Below are 25,882 nucleotides of genomic sequence, written 5' to 3'. Positions count from 1 at the left end.
GCACAGGGAAGGTCGGTGTAGCCCAGATGGCGGAGCAGGGGGGGGGGACACAGGCAGAGCGTGGCACAGGTAAGGACGGTGTAGCCCAGATAACGGAGGGGGGGAACAGGCAGAGTGTGGCACAGGGAAGGACGGTGTAGCGCAGGTGGCGGAGGGGTGGGGGTGGGGGGGATGGAACAGGCGGAGTGTGGCACAGGGAAGGAAGGTGTAGCGCAGATGGCGGAGGGGTGGGGGTAGGGGGATGGAACAGGCAGAGTGTGGGGCAGGTAGGGAGGAGCAGCAGGCAGAGAGGGCATAGTGAGGGAAGAGGAGCCAGAAGGAGGGGAAGCGACAGGCAGAAAGAGCCTCAGGCACGAGCAGGGTTGGTGTACCCAGAAAATGGAGGAGGGGGGGGGGGGTTGGAGCAGCAGGCAGAGAGTGGAACAGGTATGAACCACAGACAGAGAGTGAGCACAGTGAGAGAGAGCCGCAGGCAGGGAGGGGGCACAGGCAGGGAGGGTCAGCTGCAGAGGGGAGCACAGGGAGGTAACAGGGGCCATGGGGGAGGGAGAGCCGCAGGCGGGGAGGGGGCACAGGCAGAGAGGGTCAGCCGCAGAGGGGAGCACAGGGAGAGAACAGGAGCCATGGGGGGGAGCTGCAGGCAGGGAGGGGTCACAGGTATGAACCACAGACAGAGTGAGCACAGTGAGAGCGAGCCACAGGCAGAGAGGAGGCACAGGCAGGGAGGGTCAGCCGCAGAGGGGAGCACAGGGAGAGAACAGGAGCCATGGGGGAGGGGGAGCCGCAGAGGGGGAGCCGCAGGCAGGGAGGGAACAGGAGAATGGGGGAGGGTTTTCACCTCCGTTCTCTTTTGTGCATTCAGCAATGAAGGGGTGGCATACCCTGCCTGTGACTGACAGGTGTCACAATGGCTGCCTACACTTAGAGAACCCCCAGCACAGCCGCCACCATCACCTACTTGGCATCCACCACTTCAGACACGTTTTTCAGGAAGTCTGCCTCCAGGTGGTTGTGTTCGCCGGTCAGCGTGTGGAAATAGACCAGGATGTATTCCTTGGCTGCAACGTGATCCATCATATGAATGAAGTACAGCAGCGCCTGGTAAGGAAACACAAGTGACATGTGACCTGTAGCGTCTCCGCACACGGGGTCAGCCATTGTGTGAGAGACATATAGCCAGAGTCTCCTATACTCAGGAATACGCCCCTGATGGGAGAACTATGATGTCACTCACGTGTCTGATGACATCACTGCGTACACAAGATACTAGACATACATGATCCATATAATAATAGGTGCAGCGCTGCCACGATATCAGCAGGCGATATAATAAACAGCAGGACACAAACCTTCTCCATGTCGATCAGTAATACGGGAATATTCCGGCCCACCACCACGATGATAGTCCGGCCGCAGTTATCCAGCCCTGGAAGTGAAGCACATTATTCGGGAAGTTGAGTACCCACAGATCTGGGGCACAGGCACGTGGTAAGATTAGGGTGAGGGATGGGCCGGGATGGGGGGGGCATGAGAAATGTTCAAAGGAACAGCCCTGGATTTATCATCTGGTTCTAACTTTCTGTGATGCAGGAAACGCCGGAATCAGAACCACACTCTCTCCGGTGACCACATGACCAGAATCTCACGCACTCACCAGACTGGTACAGCGCTTTCAGCGCAGCGATGTCAGACAGGTCCTCCGTCCGCGCCCGGGAGAGCCAGCGATTGTAGCTGAGAACACACAAATACCGCCATTAACATCTATAGTATCTTACTGGAGGAGATTATCCTACTTGTATACAATGTTACCACACATCAGACAATCTGCAACGCCGCATGGCACAGAGGCCGCTGCGCAAGTCACTGCGTCTGGTATAATGAGCAAGTATTATACAATGTACAGATCACGTCTGGTATAATGAGCAAGTATTATACAATGTACAGATCACGCCTGGCATAATGAGCAAGTATTATACAATGTACAGATCACGCCTGGCCCAGGGGCCACACTCATTACTGTATATCTGTTTGGTGGGGATAGATACACCGTAACAGAAACGTTTCATCTGCAGTCCACGGAATTTATAGAGAGCGATAAGATAAGAGATCCGGGTTGGCTTATCTATGTTACAGGAGATCGGCAGATGCGGTGTTGGGATGGGTTACAATGTGCGTCTTTATTGCACCACGTCATACAATACAGAGGACAGAATGGCCACTTACTTCCTCTGGTGCTGTTTTTGTAGCGCGGCCCCCGACATCTGACCTTGGAGCGCCATGCGTCTCTGCTTGTCCACGTCGCCTTCCATACGCGCAAAGGCGTGCGAGCCAATGACAGACAGATCACGGCCAAGCCCCTCATCTTCCTCAGAGTCATCTGGAAGACAAAGTGAAACCTCAGTATCCCCCCCCCATGTAATAACAGTCACTATGTAATAATCCTCAGTATTCCTACAGCAGAGCCACCGTCACTGTAATGACTCCATGTAATAATAGTCACACTATGTAATAATCCTCAGTATTCCTACAGCAGAGCCACCGTCACTGTAATGACTCCATGTAATAATAGTCACACTATGTAATAATCCTCAGTATTCCTACAGCAGAGCCACAGTCACTGTAATGACCCCATGTAATAATCACACTATGTAATAATCCTCAGTATTCCTACAGCAGAGCCACAGTCACTGTAATGACCCCATGTAATAATCACACTATGTAATAATCCTCAGTATTCCTACAGCAGAGCCACAGTCACTGTAATGACCCCATGTAATAATCACACTATGTAATAATCCTCAGTATTCCTACAGCAGAGCCACCGTCACTGTAATGACCCCATGTACTAATCACACTATGTAATAATCCTCAGTATTCCTACAGCAGAGCCACCGTCACTGTAATGACTCCATGTAATAACAGTCACTATGTAATAATCCTCAGTATTCCTACAGCAGAGCCACAGTCACTGTAATGACCCCATGTAATAATCACACTATGTAATAATCCTCAGTATTCCTACAGCAGAGCCACCGTCACTGTAATGACCCCATGTACTAATCACACTATGTAATAATCCTCAGTATTCCTACAGCAGAGCCACAGTCACTGTAATGACCCCATGTAATAATAATCACACTATGTAATAATCCTCAGTATTCCTACAGCAGAGCCACCGTCACTGTAATGACCCCATGTACTAATCACACTATGTAATAATCCTCAGTATTCCTACAGCAGAGCCACCGTCACTGTAATGACCCCATGTAATAACAGTCACACTATGTAATAATCCTCAGTATTCCTACAGCAGAGCCACCGCCACTGTAATGACCCCATGTAATAACAGTCACTATGTAATAATCCTCAGTATTCCTACAGCAGAGCCACCGTCACTGTAATGACCCCATGTAATAATAGTCACTATGTAATAATCCTCAGTATTCCTACAGCAGAGCCACCGTCACTGTAATGACCCCATGTAATAATAGTCACACTATGTAATAATCCTCAGTATTCCTACAGCAGAGCCACCGTCACTGTAATGACCCCATGTAATAATAGTCACTATGTAATAATCCTCAGTATTCCTACAGCAGAGCCACAGTCACTGTAATGACCCCATGTAATAATAGTCACTATGTAATAATCCTCAGTATTCCTACAGCAGAGCCACAGTCACAGTAATGACCCCATGTAATAATAGTCACACTATGTAATAATCCTCAGTATTCCTACAGCAGAGCCACCGTCACTGTAATGACCCCATGTAATAATCACACTATGTAATAATCCTCAGTATTCCTACAGCAGAGCCACAGTCACTGTAATGACCCCATGTAATAATAGTCACTATGTAATAATCCTCAGTATTCCTACAGCAGAGCCACCGTCACTGTAATGACCCCATGTAATAACAGTCACTATGTAATAATCCTCAATATTCCTACAGCAGAGCCACCGTCACTGTAATGACCCCATGTAATAATCCTCAGTATTCCTACAGCAGAGCCACAGTCACTGTAATGACCCCATGTAATAGTCACTATGTAATAATCCTCAGTATTCCTACAGCAGAGCCACCGTCACTGTAATGACCCCATGTAATAATAGTCACACTGTGTAATAATCCTCAGTATTCCTACAGCAGAGCCACCGCCACTGTAATGACCCCATGTAATAGTCACACTATGTAATAATCCTCAGTATTCCTACAGCAGAGCCACCGTCACTGTAATGACCCCATGTAATAATCACACTATGTAATAATACTCAGTATTCCTACAGCAGAGCCACAGTCACTGTAATGACCCCATGTAATAATAGTCACTATGTAATAATCCTCAGTATTCCTACAGCAGAGCCACCGCCACTGTAATGACCCCATGTAATAACAGTCACACTATGTAATAATCCTCAGTATTCCTACAGCAGAGCCACCGCCACTGTAATGACCCCATGTAATAACAGTCACACTATGTAATAATCCTCAGTATTCCTACAGCAGAGCCACAGTCACTGTAATGACTCCATGTAATAATAGTCACTATGTAATAATCCTCAGTATTCCTACAGCAGAGCCAGTGTCACTGTAATGACCCCATGTACTAATCACACTATGTAATAATCCTCAGTATTCCTACAAGCAGAGCCACCGCCACTGTAATGACCCCATGTAATAATCACACTATGTAATAATCCTCAGTATTCCTACAGCAGAGCCACCGCCACTGTAATGACCCCATGTACTAATCACACTATGTAATAATCCTCAGTATTCCTACAGCAGAGCCACCGCCACTGTAATGACCCCATGTAATAATCACACTATGTAATAATCCTCAGTATTCCTACAGCAGAGCCACAGTCACTGTAATGACCCCATGTAATAATAGTCACGCTATGTAATAATCCTCAGTATTCCTACAGCAGAGCCACCGTCACTGTAATGACCCCATGTACTAATCACACTATGTAATAATCCTCAGTATTCCTACAGCAGAGCCACCGCCACTGTAATGACCCCATGTAATAATCACACTATGTAATAATCCTCAGTATTCCTACAGCAGAGCCACCGCCACTGTAATGACCCCATGTAATAATAGTCACACTATGTAATAATCCTCAGTATTCCTACAGCAGAGCCACCGTCACTGTAATGACCCCATGTAATAATAGTCACACTATGTAATAATCCTCAGTATTCCTACAGCAGAGCCACAGTCACTGTAATGACCCCATGTAATAATCACACTATGTAATAATACTCAGTATTCCTACAGCAGAGCCACCGCCACTGTAATGACCCCATGTAATAATAGTCACACTATGTAATAATCCTCAGTATTCCTACAGCAGAGCCACCGCCACTGTAATGACTCCATGTAATAATAGTCACACTATGTAATAATCCTCAGTATTCCTACAGCAGAGCCACCGTCACTGTAATGACCCCATGTAATAATAGTCACACTATGTAATAATCCTCAGTATTCCTACAGCAGAGCCACCGTCACTGTAATGACCCCATGTAATAATAGTCACTATGTAATAATCCTCAGTATTCCTACAGCAGAGCCACAGTCACTGTAATGACCCCATGTAATAATAGTCACTATGTAATAATCCTCAGTATTCCTACAGCAGAGCCACAGTCACAGTAATGACCCCATGTAATAGTCACACTATGTAATAATCCTCAGTATTCCTACAGCAGAGCCACCGCCACTGTAATGACCCCATGTAATAGTCACACTATGTAATAATCCTCAGTATTCCTACAGCAGAGCCACCGTCACTGTAATGACCCCATGTAATAATCACACTATGTAATAATACTCAGTATTCCTACAGCAGAGCCACAGTCACTGTAATGACCCCATGTAATAATAGTCACTATGTAATAATCCTCAGTATTCCTACAGCAGAGCCACCGCCACTGTAATGACCCCATGTAATAACAGTCACACTATGTAATAATCCTCAGTATTCCTACAGCAGAGCCACCGCCACTGTAATGACCCCATGTAATAACAGTCACACTATGTAATAATCCTCAGTATTCCTACAGCAGAGCCACAGTCACTGTAATGACTCCATGTAATAATAGTCACTATGTAATAATCCTCAGTATTCCTACAGCAGAGCCACCGCCACTGTAATGACCCCATGTACTAATCACACTATGTAATAATCCTCAGTATTCCTACAGCAGAGCCACCGCCACTGTAATGACCCCATGTAATAATCACACTATGTAATAATCCTCAGTATTCCTACAGCAGAGCCACAGTCACTGTAATGACCCCATGTAATAATAGTCACGCTATGTAATAATCCTCAGTATTCCTACAGCAGAGCCACCGTCACTGTAATGACCCCATGTACTAATCACACTATGTAATAATCCTCAGTATTCCTACAGCAGAGCCACCGCCACTGTAATGACCCCATGTAATAATCACACTATGTAATAATCCTCAGTATTCCTACAGCAGAGCCACCGCCACTGTAATGACCCCATGTAATAATAGTCACACTATGTAATAATCCTCAGTATTCCTACAGCAGAGCCACCGTCACTGTAATGACCCCATGTAATAATCACACTATGTAATAATCCTCAGTATTCCTACAGCAGAGCCACAGTCACTGTAATGACCCCATGTAATAATAGTCACTATGTAATAATCCTCAGTATTCCTACAGCAGAGCCACCGTCACTGTAATGACCCCATGTAATAACAGTCACTATGTAATAATCCTCAATATTCCTACAGCAGAGCCACCGTCACTGTAATGACCCCATGTAATAATCCTCAGTATTCCTACAGCAGAGCCACAGTCACTGTAATGACCCCATGTAATAGTCACTATGTAATAATCCTCAGTATTCCTACAGCAGAGCCACCGTCACTGTAATGACCCCATGTAATAATAGTCACACTGTGTAATAATCCTCAGTATTCCTACAGCAGAGCCACCGCCACTGTAATGACCCCATGTAATAGTCACACTATGTAATAATCCTCAGTATTCCTACAGCAGAGCCACCGTCACTGTAATGACCCCATGTAATAATCACACTATGTAATAATACTCAGTATTCCTACAGCAGAGCCACAGTCACTGTAATGACCCCATGTAATAATAGTCACTATGTAATAATCCTCAGTATTCCTACAGCAGAGCCACCGCCACTGTAATGACCCCATGTAATAACAGTCACACTATGTAATAATCCTCAGTATTCCTACAGCAGAGCCACCGCCACTGTAATGACCCCATGTAATAACAGTCACACTATGTAATAATCCTCAGTATTCCTACAGCAGAGCCACAGTCACTGTAATGACTCCATGTAATAATAGTCACTATGTAATAATCCTCAGTATTCCTACAGCAGAGCCAGTGTCACTGTAATGACCCCATGTACTAATCACACTATGTAATAATCCTCAGTATTCCTACAAGCAGAGCCACCGCCACTGTAATGACCCCATGTAATAATCACACTATGTAATAATCCTCAGTATTCCTACAGCAGAGCCACCGCCACTGTAATGACCCCATGTACTAATCACACTATGTAATAATCCTCAGTATTCCTACAGCAGAGCCACCGCCACTGTAATGACCCCATGTAATAATCACACTATGTAATAATCCTCAGTATTCCTACAGCAGAGCCACAGTCACTGTAATGACCCCATGTAATAATAGTCACGCTATGTAATAATCCTCAGTATTCCTACAGCAGAGCCACCGTCACTGTAATGACCCCATGTACTAATCACACTATGTAATAATCCTCAGTATTCCTACAGCAGAGCCACCGCCACTGTAATGACCCCATGTAATAATCACACTATGTAATAATCCTCAGTATTCCTACAGCAGAGCCACCGCCACTGTAATGACCCCATGTAATAATAGTCACACTATGTAATAATCCTCAGTATTCCTACAGCAGAGCCACCGTCACTGTAATGACCCCATGTAATAATAGTCACACTATGTAATAATCCTCAGTATTCCTACAGCAGAGCCACCGCCACTGTAATGACCCCATGTAATAATCACACTATGTAATAATCCTCAGTATTCCTACAGCAGAGCCACCGCCACTGTAATGACTCCATGTAATAATAGTCACACTATGTAATAATACTCAGTATTCCTACAGCAGAGCCACAGTCACTGTAATGACCCCATGTAATAATCACACTATGTAATAATCCTCAGTATTCCTACAGCAGAGCCACCGCCACTGTAATGACCCCATGTAATAATCACACTATGTAATAATCCTCAGTATTCCTACAGCAGAGCCACCGCCACTGTAATGACTCCATGTAATAATAGTCACACTATGTAATAATCCTCAGTATTCCTACAGCAGAGCCACCGTCACTGTAATGACTCCATGTAATAACAGTCACTATGTAATAATCCTCAGTATTCCTACAGCAGAGCCACCGTCACTGTAATGACTCCATGTAATAATAGTCACACTATGTAATAATCCTCAGTATTCCTACAGCAGAGCCACAGTCACTGTAATGACTCCATGTAATAACAGTCACTATGTAATAATCCTCAGTATTCCTACAGCAGAGCCACCGTCACTGTAATGACCCCATGTAATAATAGTCACACTATGTAATAATCCTCAGTATTCCTACAGCAGAGCCACCGTCACTGTAATGACCCCATGTAATAATAGTCACACTGTGTAATAATCCTCAGTATTCCTACAGCAGAGCCACCGTCACTGTAATGACCCCATGTAATAATAGTCACACTATGTAATAATCCTCAGTATTCCTACAGCAGAGCCACAGTCACTGTAATGACTCCATGTAATAACAGTCACTATGTAATAATCCTCAGTATTCCTACAGCAGAGCCACCGTCACTGTAATGACTCCATGTAATAATAGTCACACTATGTAATAATCCTCAGTATTCCTACAGCAGAGCCACCGTCACTGTAATGACTCCATGTAATAGTCACTATGTAATAATCCTCAGTATTCCTACAGCAGAGCCACCGCCACTGTAATGACCCCATGTAATAATCACACTATGTAATAATCCTCAGTATTCCTACAGCAGAGCCACCGTCACTGTAATGACCCCATGTAATAATAGTCACACTATGTAATAATCCTCAGTATTACCCCATGTAATAACAGTCACACGAAGCAGTCTTCGGTATTCCGCCACCGTCACTGTAATGACCCCATGTAATAATCACACTATGTAATAATCCTCAGTATTCCTACAGCAGAGCCACCGTCACTGTAATGACTCCATGTAATAATCACACTATGTAATAATCCTCAGTATTCCTACAGCAGAGCCACAGTCACTGTAATGACTCCATGTAATAACAGTCACTATGTAATAATCCTCAGTATTCCTACAGCAGAGCCACCGTCACTGTAATGACTCCATGTAATAATAGTCACACTATGTAATAATCCTCAGTATTCCTACAGCAGAGCCACCGTCACTGTAATGACTCCATGTAATAGTCACTATGTAATAATCCTCAGTATTCCTACAGCAGAGCCACCGCCACTGTAATGACCCCATGTAATAATCACACTATGTAATAATCCTCAGTATTCCTACAGCAGAGCCACCGTCACTGTAATGACCCCATGTAATAATAGTCACACTATGTAATAATCCTCAGTATTACCCCATGTAATAACAGTCACACGAAGCAGTCTTCGGTATTCCGCCACCGTTATTGCAATGACCCCATGTAATAACAGTCACACTAGTACATCATGGACCCGCGTGGGTGAGGATATGCAGAGTTACAGTATAAATACAATGTAAGTACATCACATGTCCCCGTGACACATAGTATATAGTATATCTGTATAACTCCTGCGATTATCTGCGCAGTAATAGCGCGGCCACAGCCCTGATCTCAGTCTGCCATCGCCTGCACCGGGTTACCGCCTGCCCTCATTATTACACACCAGGCTCACCTTCATATACCCCGGGCTTCTCACTGATTCGGATCTGCCGCTCTGGCACGACGGGCTCACCATCATCGTTACCGATATCTGGGGGCAATAGGAGAAGGGAACTTTGCTCCTCCTGGAGGGAACGAGGGAAATACAGAGGAAGCAGCCGCAGGTAAGTAGCCTGGAAGAGAGAAGTAATATAAGGATCAGAGGGCGGGCGCACCCAGGCAGGGCACAGAGGGTGGGCGCACCCAGGCAGGGCACAGAGGGTGGGCGCACCCAGGCAGGGCACAGAGGGTGGGCGCACCCAGGCAGGGCACAGAGGGCGGGCGCACCCAGGCAGGGCACAGAGGGCGGCCCGGTTTCTCAATGCATCACTCAGCATTAGGGTGCCCCCTGCGGATGAGGCATCCGGTCACTGTACCTCTTCCTGCTCTGTAACAGCAAACAGCACTTTCTCCAGGGCGGCGCCGTGCACCTCCAGGAACCTCCGCACCGTGCCTGCAGGAGAGGGGCCCGGACGTTAGTCAGCGACTGGGTACAAATATCTGTGCCCCCCTTTACATTCTGCCTGGCAATATAACATGGCGGCACTGTCCATTGCTAATATAAGTGTGGTACAAACTACTGTACCCCAAATACCAAGTCATATGTATGCTGCACCCCCATGTCTAAGGGTCACCGTCATATAGTGATGAGGGATCTGCACTGTACCTCCCACATCTCGGTGTCACTGTTATATAACGATGGGGGATCTGCACCGTCCCCACCCCCCACGTCTCAGGATCCCCGTTATAGACGTACACCCCCCCCTTCCTGTTATAGATAGGGGATCTGTATCCCCCCCCGCTATAGAGTGATAGGGTATCTGTACCCCCCCCCCCCCTGTTGTAGAGTGATAGGGGATCTGTACCCCCCCTCCCCCTGTTATAGATGGGGGATCTGTACCCCCCCCCCCGCGCCCCGTTATAGAGTGATAGGGGATCTGTACCCCCCCCCCCCCCTGTTGTAGAGTGATAGATCTGTACCCCCCCCCCCCCCCCCCCGTTGTAGAGAGATAGGGGATCTGTATCCCCCCACCCCCCGTTATACAGTGATAAGGGATCTGTAATCCCCCCCCCCCCCCCCCCACGTTATAGAGTGATAGGGGATCTGTATTCCCCCCCCCCCCTGTTGTAGAGTGACAGGGGATCTGTATTCCCCCCCCCCCCCCTGTTATAGATGGGGGATCTGTATCCCCCCCCCCGCGCCCCGTTATAGAGTGATAGGGGATCTGTACCCCCCCCCCTGTTGTAGAGTGATAGGGGATCTGTACCCCCCCCCCCCCCTGTTGTAGAGAGATAGGGGATCTGTATTCCCCCCCCCCCCCCTATAGAGTGATGGGGATCTGTACCCCCCCCCCCCCCTGTTGTAGAGTGGCAGGGGATCTGTATCCCCCCCCCCCCCCCCCCCCCGTTATAGAGTGATAGGGGATCTGTATTCCCCCCCCCCCCCCCCCCCACTGTTGTAGGGTGAAGGGTGATAGGGGATCTGTACCCCCCCCCCCCCCTGTTGTAGAGTGACAGGGGATCTGTACCCCCCCCCCCCCCCCCCGCGTTATAGAGTGATAGGGGATCTGTATTCCATCCCCCCCCCCTGTTGTAGAGTGATAGGGGATCTGTATTCCCCCCCCCCCTCCCGTTATAGAGTTATAGGGGATCTGTATTCCCCCCCCCCCGTTATAGAGTGATAGGGGATCTGTACCCCCCCCCCCCCACCCTGTTGTAGAGTGATAGGGGATCTGTACCCCCCCCCCTGTTGTAGTGTGATAAGGGATCTGTATTCCCCCCCCCCCCCTGTTGTAGAGTGATAGGGGATCTGTATCCCCCCCCCCCCCCCGTTATAGAGTGATAGGGGATCTGTATCCCCCCCCCCCGTTATAGCGTGAAAGGGGATCCGTACCCCCCCCCCCCCCCCCCTGTTGTAGAGAGATAGGGGATCTGTACCCCCCCCCCCCCCCCTGTTGTAGTGTGATAAGGGATCTGTATTCCCCCCCCCTGTTGTAGAGTGATAGGGGATCTGTATCCCCCCCCCCCCCGTTATAGAGTGATAGGGGATCTGTATTCCCCCCGCGTTATAGAGTGATAGGGGATCTGTACCCCCCCCCCCGTTATAGAGTGATAGGGGATCTGTACCCCCCCCCCCCACCTGTTATAGAGTGATAGGGGATCTGTATTCCCCCCCCCCCCCCCCCGCGTTATAGAGTGATAGGGGATCTGTATCCCCCCCCCCCCCCTGTTGTAGAGTGGTAAGGGATCTGTATTCTCCCCCCCCCCCGTTATAGAGTGATAGGGGATCTGTATTCACCCCCCGCTATAGAGTGATAGGGGATCTGTACCCCCCCCCCCCTGTTGTAGAGTGATAGGGGATCTGTATTCCCCCCCCCCCCCGTTGTAGAGTGATGGGGGATCTGTACCCCCCCCCCCCCCCCCTGTTGTAGAGTGATAGGGGATCTGTATTCCCCCACCCCCCGTTATAGAGTGATGGGGGATCTGTACCAGTTATAGAGTGATAGGGTATCTGTACCCCCCCCCCCCCAGTTATAGAGTGATAGGGGATCTGTGCCCCCCCCCCAGTTATAGAGTGATAGGGGATCTGTACCCCTCCCCCCATTATAGAGTGATAGGGGATCTGTACCCCCCCCCCCCCCCCCCGTTATAGGGTGATAGGGGATCTGTACCCCCCCGTTATAGAGTGATAGGGGATCTGTACCCCCTCCCCCCGTTATAGGGTGATAGGGGATCTGTACCCCTTACCCCCCCGCTATAGGGTGATAGGGAATCTGTAACCCCCCCCCCCCATTATAGAGTGATAGGGGATCTGTACCCCTCCCCCCCCCCCTTCCCAGTTATAGAGTGATAGGGGATCTGTACCACCCGCCATAGAGTGATAGGGGATCTGTACCCCCTCCCCCCGTTATAGAGTGATAGGGGATCTGTACCCCTCCCCCCCCCCCCTTCCCAGTTATAGAGTGATAGGGGATCTGTACCACCCGCCATAGAGTGATAGGGGATCTGTACCCCCCCCCCCCCCCCCCCGTTATAGAGTGATAGGGGATCTGTACCCCCCCCACCTGTTATAGAGTGATAGGGGATCTGTATCCCCCCCCCCGCGTTATAGAGTGATAGGGGATCTGTATCCCCCCCCCCCTGTTGTAGAGTGGTAAGGGATCTGTATTCTCCCCCCCCCCCCCGTTATAGAGTGATAGGGGATCTGTATTCACCCCCCGTTATAGAGTGATAGGGGATCTGTACCCCCCCCCCCTGTTGTAGAGTGATAGGGGATCTGTATTCCCCCCCCCCCCGTTGTAGAGTGATAGGGGATCTGTATTCCCCCCCCCCCCCCCCCCCGTTATAGAGTGATAGGGGATCTGTATTCCCCCACCCCCCGTTATAGAGTGATAGGGGATCTGTACCCCACCCCCCCTGTTGTAGAGTGATAGGGGATCTGTATTCCCCCACCCCCCGTTATAGAGTGATGGGGGATTGGGGGATCTGTACCAGCTATAGAGTGATAGGGGATCTGTACCCCCCCCCCCCCCAGTTATAGAGTGATAGGGGATCTGTACCCCTCCCCCCATTATAGAGTGATAGGGGATCTGTACTCCCCCCGTTATAGAGTGATAGGGGATCTGTACCCCCTCCCCCCGTTATAGGGGATCTGTACCCCTTACCCCCCCGCTATAGGGTGATAGGGGATCTGTAACCCCCCCCCCCCATTATAGAGTGATAGGGGATCTGTACCCCTCCCCCCCCCCCCTTCCCAGTTATAGAGTGATAGGGGATCTGTACCACCCGCCATAGAGTGATAGGGGATCTGTACCCCCTCCCCCCGTTATAGAGTGATAGGGAATCTGTACCCCTCCCTCCGTTATAGAGTGATAGGGGATCTGTACCCCTCCCCCCGCCCCCCATTATAGAGTGATAAGGGATCTGTACCCCTCCCCCCCCCGTTATAGTGATAGGCGATCTGTATCCCGCCCCCGTCATAGAGTGATAAGGGATCTGTACCCCCCCCCCCCTCCCCGTTATAGAGAGATAGGGGATCTGTACCCCCCCCTCCCCGCTATAGAGTGATAGGGGATCTGTACCCCCCCTCCCCGTTATAGTGTGATAGGAGATCTGTACCCTCCCCGTTATAGAGTGATAAGGGATCTGTACCCCCCCCCCCCCCCCCGTTATAGTGTGATAGGGGATCTGTACCCCCCCCCACCCCCGTTATAGAGTGACAGGGGATCTGTACCCTCCCCGTTATTGTGTGATAGGGGATCTGTACCCCCCCCCCCCGTTATAGAGTGATAGGGGATCTGTACCCCCCCTCCCCGTTATAGTGTGATAGGGGATCTGTACCCCCCCCCCCCCCGTTATAGAGTGATAAGGGATCTGTACCCCCCCCCCGTTATAGAGTGATAGGGGATCTGTACCCCTCCCCCCGTTATAGTGTGATAGGGGATCTGTACCCCCCCCCCCGTTATAGAGTGATAGGGGATCTGTACCCCCCCTCCCCGTTATAGTGTGATAGGGGATCTGTACCCCCCCCCCCCCCCCGTTATAGAGTGATAAGGGATCTGTCCCCCCCCCCCCCCGTTATAGAGTGATAGGGGATCTGTACCCCTCCCCCCGTTATAGTGTGATAGGGGATCTGTACCCCCCCCCCCCCGTTATAGAGTGATAGGGGATCTGTACCCCTCCCCGTTATAGAGTGATAGGGGATCTGTACCCCTCCCCTGTTATAGAGTGATAAGGGATCTGTACCCCTCCCCCCCCCGTTATAGTGATAGGCGATCTGTATCCCGCCCCCGTCATAGAGTGATAAGGGATCGGTACCCCCCCCCCCCTCCCCGTTATAGAGTGATAGGGGATCTGTACCCCTCCCCTCCCCGTTATAGAGTGATAGGGGATCTGTACCCCTCCCCCCGCCCCCGTTATAGAGTGATAAGGGATCTGTACCCCTCCCCCCGTTATAGAGTGATAAGGGATCTGTACCCCGCCCCCCGTTATAGAGTGATAGGGGATCTGTACCCCCCCCCGCCCCCTGTTATAGAGTGATAGGGGATCTGTACCCCCCCCCCGTTATAGAGTGATAGGGGATCTGTACCCCCCCCCCCCCCCCCGTTATAGAGTAATAAGGGATCTGTACCCCCCCCCCCCCCCCGTTATAGAGTGATAGGGGATCTGTACCCCTCCCCCGTTATAGAGTAATAAGGGATCTGTACCCCTCCCCCTGTTATAGAGTGATAGGGGATCTGTACCCCCCCCCCCCCCCCGTTATAGGGTGATAGGGGATCTGTACCCCCCCCCCCCCCCCGTTATAGGGTGATAGGGGATCTGTACCCCCCCCCCCCCCCGTTATAGGGTGATAGGGGATCTGTACCCCCCCCCCCGTTATAGGGTGATAGGGGATCTGTACACCCCCTCCGTTATAGAGTGATAGGGGATCTGTACCCACCCGCCCCCCGTTATAGAGTCATAGGGGATCTGTACCCCCCCCCCCCCGTTATAGGGTGATAGGATCTGTACACCCCCCCCCCCCCCCGTTATAGGGTGATAGGATCTGTACACCCCCCGTTATGTACCATCCCCCCCCTTCCCCCCCACACACACATCTCAGTGCAACTGTTTTATAGTGATTGGGGATCTGCACATTATTATGTAACGTTCTGCACTGCACCCCACCACAAGATCACTGCTCTGCAATACTCTGCAGGGGACTCACGAAGGGCGATGTGAGTGGCATCTTCCAGCGGGTAACACCTCTTCTGAGAGCTGATCACACAGAGCCCAACGGAGGACATGGCTTGTTCCCTACAGAAGAGACAGGAACACATACAGTGCTAGTGAGTGACACCGGCTCCCTCTACTGGTCATGTCACATTACTGCTAAAGAGATTGTCTCTCCAGGAACACGCACCGCATGTGATAGTGATAGAGCCTCACCAGACACACACACGCACCGCATGTAATAGTGATAGAGCCTCACCAGACACACACACGCACCGCATGTAATAGTGATAGAGCCTCACCAGACACACACACGCACCGCATGTAATAGTGATAGAACGTCACCAGACACACACACGCACCGCATGTGATAGTGATAGAGCAGGGGTGTCAAAGACAAGGCCCGCGGGCCAAATCCGGCCCGCCAGACCTCGTCTGATGGCCCGCGGTGCCGCCGCCATGAAACCCCCTTCTCCCGAGTGCCCAGCTCGGGGGGGGCGGGGTTTCGCGGAATGACGCGATTGCGTCGTGACGTCACGGCGCAAACGCGTCATTCAACGAAACCCCGTCGGAGGAGGGAGAAGGGAGCCGCGCAGACGAGGAGGGAGAGGCGGCTGAAGAGCGGCGAGAACCGCTTCAAATGTAAGTCAGCCCCTCTCCCTTCCTCTCTTTCTCTCTCTCTCCCTCCTTCCACCACCTGCCGCAATGTGTAAAATGGGGACCTGTGCCTGCCACAATGTGTAAAATGGGGACCTGTGCCTGCCACAATGTGTAAAATGGGGACCTGTGCCTGCCGCAATGTGTAAAATGGGGACCTGTACCTGCCGCTATGTGTAAAATGGGGACTTGTGCCTGCCACAATGTGTAAAATGGGGGTTCACTACGGGTGGCCGGCGGTCGGGCTCCCGGCGACCAGCATCCCGGCGCCGGGAGCCCGACCGCCGGCTTACCGACAGCTTGGCGAGCGCAAATGAGCCCCTTGCGGGCTCGCTGCGCTCGCCACGCTACGGGCACGGTGGCGCGCTACGCGCGCCACACTATTTTATTCTCCCTCTATGGGGGTCGTGGACCCCCACGAGGGAAAATAAGTGTCGGTAAGCCGGCGGTCGGGCTCCCGGCGCCGGTATACTGAGCGCCGGGAGCCCGACCGCCGGCAAACAGAAGACCACCCGTAAAATGGGGACCTGTGCCTGCCACAATGTGTAAAATGGGGACCTGTACCTGCCGCTATGTGTAAAATGGGGACCTGTACCTGCCACAATGTGTAAAATGGGGACCTGTGCCTGCCACAATGTGTAAAATGGGGACCTGTACCTGCCGCTATGTGTAAAATGGGGACCTGTGCCTGCCACAATGTGTAAAATGGGGACCTGTGCCTGCCACAATGTGTAAAATGGGGACCTGTGCCTGTCGCAATGTGTAAAATGGGGACCTGTACCTGCCGCTATGTGTAAAATGGGGACCTGTGCCTGCCACAATGTGTAAAATGGGGACCTGTACCTGCCGCTGTGTGTAAAATGGGGACCTGTGCCTGCCGCAATGTGTAAAATGGGGACCTGTGCCTGCCGCAATGTGTAAAATGGGGACCTGTGCCTGCCACAATGTGTAAAATGGGGACCTGTACCTGCCGCTATGTGTAAAATGGGGACCTGTGCCTGCCACAATGTGTAAAATGGGGACCTGTACCTGCCACAATGTGTAAAATGGGGACCTGTACCTGCCGCTATGTGTAAAATGGGGACCTGTGCCTGCCACAATGTGTAAAATGGGGACCTGTACCTGCCACAATGTGTAAAATGGGGACCTGTACCTGCCACAATGTGTAAAATGGGGACCTGTACCTGCCGCTATGTGTAAAATGGGGACCTGTGCCTGCCGCTATGTGTAAAATGGGGACCTGTGCCTGCCGCAATGTGTAAAATGGGGACCTGTGCCTGCCGCAATGTGTAAAATGGGGACCTGTGCCTGCCACAATGTGTAAAATGGGGACCTGTGCCTGCCGCAATGTGTAAAATGGGGACCTGTGCCTGCCACAATGTGTAAAATGGGGACCTGTGCCTGCCACAATGTGTAAAATGGGGACCTGTACCTGCCGCTATGTGTAAAATGGGGACCTGTGCCTGCCACAATGTGTAAAATGGGGACCTGTACCTGCCACAATGTGTAAAATGGGGACCTGTACCTGCCACAATGTGTAAAATGGGGACCTGTACCTGCCACAATGTGTAAAATGGGGACCTGTGCCTGCCACAATGTGTAAAATGGGGACCTGTACCTGCCACAATGTGTAAAATGGGGACCTGTACCTGCCACAATGTGTAAAATGGGGACCTGTACCTGCGGCTATGTGTAAAATGGGGACCTGTGCCTGCCGCAATGTGTAAAATGGGGACCTGTGCACTATAAAAGGGGGCACATGGCTGGGCACTTTAAAAGGGGGCAGATGGCTGGGCACATATAAGGCAGGTGGAGCGGTAAATTTTGGATAGACCTACAGATACAACCGGCCCTTTAATGGGGACCAAACTGCTGATGCGGCCCCCAATGAATTGGAGTTTGACACCCCTGTGATAGAGCCTCACCAGACACACACACGCACCGCATGTAATAGTGATAGAGCCTCACCAGACACACACACACACGCACCGCATGTAACAGTGATAGAGCCTCACAGACACACACACGCACCGCATGTGATAGTGATAGAGCCTCACCAGACACACACACGCACCGCATGTGATAGTGATAGAGCCTCACCAGACACACACACGCACCGCATGTAATAGTGATAGAGCCTCACCAGACACACACACGCACCGCATGTAATAGAGATAGAGCCTCACAGACACACACACGCACCGCATGTGATAGTGATAGAGCCTCACCAGACACACACACGCACCGCATGTAATAGTGATAGAGCCTCACCAGACACACACACACGCACCGCATGTAATAGTGATAGAGCCTCACCAGACACACACACGCACCGCATGTAATAGTGATAGAGCCTCACCAGACACACACGCACCGCTAGTGATAGAGCCTCACCAGACACACACACGCACCGCATGTGATAGTGATAGAGCCTCACCAGACACACACACGCACCGCATGTAATAGTGATAGAGCCTCACCAGACACACGCACCGCATGTAATAGTGATAGAACCTCACCAGACACACACACGCACCGCATGTAATAGTGATAGAGCCTCACCAGACACACACACGCACCGCATGTAATAGTGATAGAACCTCACCAGACACACACACGCACCGCATGTAATAGTGATAGAGCCTCACCAGACACACACACGCACCGCATGTAATAGTGATAGAGCCTCACCAGACACACACGCACCGCATGTAATAGTGACAAAGCATCACCAGGCACACACACCGCATGTAATAGTAATACAGCCTCACCAGACACACGCACCGCATGTAATAGTGATACAGCCTCACCAGACACGCATCGTATGTAATAGTGATATAGCCTCACCAGACACGCACCGCATGTATACAGCCTCCCCAGACACACGCACCGCATGTACTAGTGATACAGCCTCACCAGGCACACACACACACCGCATGTACTAGTGATACAGCCTCACCAGGCACACACACCGCATGCAATAGTGATACAGCCTCACCAGACACACACACACGCACCGCATGTAATAGTGATACAGCCTCACCAGACACACAAACGCACCGCATGTAATAGTGATACAGCCTCACCAGACACACACACACCGCATGTAATAGTGACAAAGCATCACCAGGAACACACACCGCATGTAATAGTGATACAGCCTCACCAGACACACGCACAGCATGCAATAGTGATACAGCCTCACCAGACACACACACACGCACCGCATGTAATAGCGACAAAGCATCACCAGGCACACACACCGCATGTAATAGTGACAAAGCATCACCAGGCACACACACCGCATGTAATAGTAATACAGCCTCACCAGACACACGCACCGCATGTAAAAGTGATACAGCCTCACCAGACACACACACCGCATGTAATAGTGATAGAGCCTCACCAGACACACACACGCACCGCATGTAATAGTGATAGAGCCTCACCAGACACACACGCACCGCATGTAATAGTGACAAAGCATCACCAGGCACACACACTGCATGTAATAGTAATACAGCCTCACCAGACACACGCACCACATGTAATAGTGATACAGCCTCACCAGACACACGCACCGCATGTAATAGTGATACAGCCTCACCAGACACGCATCGCATGTAATAGTGATATAGCCTCACCAGACACGCACCGCATGTATACAGCCTCCCCAGACACACGCACCGCATGTAATAGTGATACAGCCTCACCAGGCACACACACCACATGCAATAGTGATACAGCCTCACCAGGCACACACACACCGCATGTAATAGTGATACAGCCTCATCAGGCACACACACCGCATGTACTAGTGATACAGCCTCACCAGGCACACACACCGCATGCAATAGTGATACAGCCTCACCAGACACACACACGCACCGCATGTAATAGTGATACAGCCTCACCAGGCCCACACACCGCATGTAATAGTGATACAGCCTCACCAGACACGCACCGCATGTATACAGCCTCCCCAGACACACGCACCACATGTAATAGTGATACAGCCTCACCAGGCACACACACCGCATGCAATAGTGATACAGCCTCACCAGACACACACGCACCGCTAGTGATAGAGCCTCACCAGACACACACACGCACCGCATGTGATAGTGATAGAGCCTCACCAGACACACACACGCACCGCATGTAATAGTGATAGAGCCTCACCAGACACACACGCACCGCATGTAATAGTGACAAAGCATCACCAGGCACACACACTGCATGTAATAGTAATACAGCCTCACCAGACACACGCACCACATGTAATAGTGATACAGCCTCACCAGACACACGCACCGCATGTAATAGTGATACAGCCTCACCAGACACGCATCGCATGTAATAGTGATATAGCCTCACCAGACACGCACCGCATGTATACAGCCTCCCCAGACACACGCACCGCATGTAATAGTGATACAGCCTCACCAGGCACACACACCACATGCAATAGTGATACAGCCTCACCAGGCACACACACACCGCATGTAATAGTGATACAGCCTCATCAGGCACACACACCGCATGTACTAGTGATACAGCCTCACCAGGCACACACACCGCATGCAATAGTGATACAGCCTCACCAGACACACACACGCACCGCATGTAATAGTGATACAGCCTCACCAGGCCCACACACCGCATGTAATAGTGATACAGCCTCACCAGACACGCACCGCATGTATACAGCCTCCCCAGACACACGCACCACATGTAATAGTGATACAGCCTCACCAGGCACACACACCGCATGCAATAGTGATACAGCCTCACTAGGCACACACACCGCATGTAATAGTGATACAGCCTCACCAGGCACACACACCGCATGTACTAGTGATACAGCCTCACCAGGCACACACACCGCATGCAATAGTGATACAGCCTTACCAGACACACGCACCGCATGTAATAGTGATACAGCCTCACCAGACACACGCATCGCATGTAATAGTGATACAGCCTCACCAGACACGCACCGCATGTTTACAGCCTCACCAGACTCACGCATCGCATGTAATAGTGATACAGCCTCACCAGACACGCACCGCATGTATACAGCCTCCCCAGACACACGCACCGCATGTAATAGTGATACAGCCTCACCAGGCACACACACCGCATGCAATAGTGATACAGCCTCACCAGGCACACACACACACCGCATGTAATAGTGATACAGCCTCACCAGGCACACACACCGCATGTACTAGTGATACAGCCTCACCAGGCACACACACCACATGCAATAGTGATACAGCCTCACCAGGCACACACACCGCATGTAATAGTGACAAAGCATCACCAGTCACACACACCGCATGTAACAGTAATACAGCCTCACCAGACACACGCACCGCATGTAATAGTGATACAGCCTCACCAGACACGCACCGCATGTATACAGCCTCCACAGACACACGCACCGCATGTAATAGTGATACAGCCTCACCAGGCACACACACCGCATGCAATAGTGATACAGCCTCACCTGGCACATGCACCGCATGTAATAGTGATAGAGCCTCACCAGGCACACACACCGCATGTAATAGTGATACAGCCTCACCAGACACACACACCGCATGTAATAGTGATACAGCCTCACCAGACACGCACCGCATGTAATAGTGATAGAGCCTCACCAGGCACAAGCACCACATGTAATAGTGACAAAGCATCACCAGGAACACACACCGCATGTAATAGTGATACAGCCTCACCAGTCACACAGACCGCATGTAATAGTGATACAGCCTCACCAGGCACACACACCTCATGTAATAGTGACAAAGCATCACCAGGAACACACACCGCATGTAATAGTGATACAGCCTCACCAGACACACACACCGCATGTAATAGTGATACAGCCTCACCAGACACACGCACCGCATGTAATAGTGATACAGCCTCACCAGACACACGCATCGCATGTAATAGTGATACAGCCTCACCAGACACACACACCGCATGTAATAGTGATACAGCCTCACCAGTCACACACCGCATGTAATAGTGACAAAGCATCACCAGACACACACCGCATGTAATAGTGATACAGCCTCACCAGACACACGCACCGCATGTAATAGTGATACAGCCTCACCAGACACACGCATCGCATGTAATAGTGATACAGCCTCACCAGACACACGCATCGCATGTAATAGTGATACAGCCTCACCAGACACACGCATCGCATGTAATAGTGATACAGCCTCACCAGACACACACATCGCATGTAATAGTGATACAGCCTCACCAGACACGCACCACATGTATACAGCCTCCCCAGACACACGCACCGCATGTAATAGTGATACAGCCTCACCAGGCACACACACCGCATGCAATAGTGATACAGCCTCACCAGGCACACACACCGCATGCAATAGTGATACAGGCACACACACACCGCATGTAATATACTGATACAGCCTCACCAGGCACACACACCGCATGTAATAGTGATACAGCCTCACCAGACACACGCACCGCATGTAATAGTGATACAGCCTCACCAGACACACACCGCATGTAATAGTGATACAGCCTCACCAGTCACACACCGCATGTAATAGTGACAAAGCATCACCAGACACACACCGCATGTAATAGTGATACAGCCTCACCAGTCACACACCGCATGTAATAGTGACAAAGCATCACCAGGAACACACACCGCATGTAATAGTGACAAAGCATCACCAGGCACACACACCGCATGTAATAGTGATACAGCCTCACCAGACACACGCACCGCATGTAATAGTGATACCGCCTCACCAGACAAACACACACCGCATGTAATAGTGATACAGCCTCACCAGTCACACACACCGCATGTAATAGTGACAAAGCATCACCAGGAACACACACCGCATGTAATAGTGATACAGCCTCACCAGACACACGCACCGCATGTAATAGTGATACAGCCTCACCAGTCACACACACCGCATGTAATAGTGATACAGCCTCACCAGTCACACACACCGCATGTAATAGTGACAAAGCATCACCAGGAACACGCACATGTAATAGTGATACAGCCTCACCAGTCACACACACCGCATGTAATAGTGACAAAGCATCACCAGGCACACACACCGCATGTAATAGTGATACAGCCTCAACAGACACACACACCGCATGTAATAGTGATACAGCCTCACCAGACACACACACCGCATGTAATAGTGATACAGCCTCACCAGTCACACACACCGCATGTAATAGTGACAAAGCATCACCAGGAACACACACCGCATGTAATAGTGATACAGCCTCACCAGACACACGCACCGCATGCAATAGTGATACAGCCTCACCAGTCACACACACCACATGTACTAGTGATACAGCCTCACCAGGCACACACACACCACATGCAATAGTGATACAGCCTCACCAGGCACACACACCGCATGTAATAGTGACAAAGCATCACCAGTCACACTCACCGCATGTAACAGTAATACAGCCTCACCAGACACACGCACCGCATGTAATAGTGATACAGCCTCACCAGACACGCACCGCATGTATACAGCCTCCACAGACACACGCACCGCATGTAATAGTGATACAGCCTCACCAGTCACACACACCGCATGCAATAGTGATACAGCCTCACCAGGCACACACACACCGCATGTAATAGTGATACAGCCTCACCAGGCACACACACACACACACCGCATGTAATAGTGATACAGCCTCACCAGGCACACACACCGCATGCGATAGTGATACAGCCTCACCAGGCACACACACCGCATGTAATAGTGACAAAGCATCACCAGTCACACACACCGCATGTAATAGTAATACAGCCTCACCAGACACACGCACCGCATGTAATAGTGATACAGCCTCACCAGACACACGCACCGCATGTAATAGTGATACAGCCTCACCAGACACGCACCACATGTATACAGCCTCCCCAGACACACGCACCGCATGTAATAGTGATACAGCCTCACCAGGCACACACACCGCATGCAATAGTGATACAGCCTCACCAGGCACACACACCGCATGCAATAGTGATACAGCCTCACCAGGCACACACACACACCGCATGTAATATACTGATACAGCCTCACCAGGCACACACACCGCATGTAATAGTGATACAGCCTCACCAGGCCCACACACCGCATGCAATAGTGATACAGCCTCACCAGGCACATGCACCGCATGTAATAGTGATACAGCCTCACCAGTCACACACACCGCATGTAATAGTGATACAGCCTCACCAGGCACACACAGCTCATATAATAGTGACAAAGCATCACCAGGAACACACACCGCATGTAATAGTGATACAGCCTCACCAGACACACACACCGCATGTAATAGTGATACAGCCTCACCAGACACACGCACCGCATGTAATAGTGATACAGCCTCACCAGACACACACACCGCATGTAACAGTAATACAGCCTCACCAGTCACACACACCGCATGTAATAGTGATACAGCCTCACCAGGAACACACACCGCATGTAATAGTGACAAAGCATCACCAGTCACACTCACCGCATGTAACAGTAATACAGCCTCACCAGACACACGCACCGCATGTAATAGTGATACAGCCTCACCAGACACGCACCGCATGTATACAGCCTCCACAGACACACGCACCGCATGTAATAGTGATACAGCCTCACCAGTCACACACACCGCATGCAATAGTGATACAGCCTCACCAGGCACACACACACCGCATGTAATAGTGATACAGCCTCACCAGGCACACACACACACCGCATGTAATAGTGATACAGCCTCACCAGGCACACACACCGCATGCGATAGTGATACAGCCTCACCAGGCGCACACACCGCATGTAATAGTGACAAAGCATCACCAGTCACACACACCGCATGTAATAGTAATACAGCCTCACCAGACACACGCACCGCATGTAATAGTGATACAGCCTCACCAGACACACGCACCGCATGTAATACTGATACAGCCTCACCAGACACACGCATCGCATGTAATAGTGATACAGCCTCACCAGTCACACACACCGCATGTAATAGTGATACAGCCTCACCAGACACACGCACTGCATGTAATAGTGATACAGCCTCACCAGACACACACACACACCGCATGTAATAGTGATACAGCCTCACCAGTCACACACACCGCATGTAATAGTGACAAAGCATCACCAGGAACACACACCGCATGTAATAGTGATAAAGCCTCACCAGGCACACGCACCGCATGTAATAGTGACAAAGCATCACCAGTCACACTCACCGCATGTAACAGTAATACAGCCTCACCAGACACACGCACACACCGCATGTAATAGTGACTAAGCATCACCAGACACACACACGCACCGCATGTAATAGTGACAAAGCATCACCAGGCACACACACCGCATGTAATGGTGACAAAGCATCACCAGGCAC

General features: G+C 50.6%; 1 protein-coding gene across 3 annotated transcripts in view; it reads right to left on the bottom strand.

Moving 5' to 3' along the window:
- Positions 1 to 25,882, bottom strand: part of GDAP2 (ganglioside induced differentiation associated protein 2) — a 114,732-nt gene that overhangs the window by 19,710 nt on the left and 69,140 nt on the right. For all 3 annotated transcript variants that reach the window (XM_063956881.1, XM_063956882.1, XM_063956883.1), the window contains exons 5-11: positions 15,744 to 15,832; positions 10,414 to 10,490; positions 10,011 to 10,170; positions 2,224 to 2,377; positions 1,655 to 1,731; positions 1,350 to 1,426; positions 959 to 1,098 (exon numbers count right to left, since the gene is read on the bottom strand). In XM_063956881.1, the coding sequence (XP_063812951.1) occupies positions 959 to 1,098; positions 1,350 to 1,426; positions 1,655 to 1,731; positions 2,224 to 2,377; positions 10,011 to 10,170; positions 10,414 to 10,490; positions 15,744 to 15,832 (774 nt within the window). The remainder of the gene's footprint in view (positions 1 to 958; positions 1,099 to 1,349; positions 1,427 to 1,654; positions 1,732 to 2,223; positions 2,378 to 10,010; positions 10,171 to 10,413; positions 10,491 to 15,743; positions 15,833 to 25,882) is intronic.

This window comes from Pseudophryne corroboree, chromosome 2, assembly GCF_028390025.1.
Source record: "Pseudophryne corroboree isolate aPseCor3 chromosome 2, aPseCor3.hap2, whole genome shotgun sequence".
Taxonomy (NCBI): domain Eukaryota; kingdom Metazoa; phylum Chordata; class Amphibia; order Anura; family Myobatrachidae; genus Pseudophryne; species Pseudophryne corroboree.
Note: the sequence above shows the minus strand (reverse complement) of the source record. Positions and strands in the feature narration are given on the sequence as shown.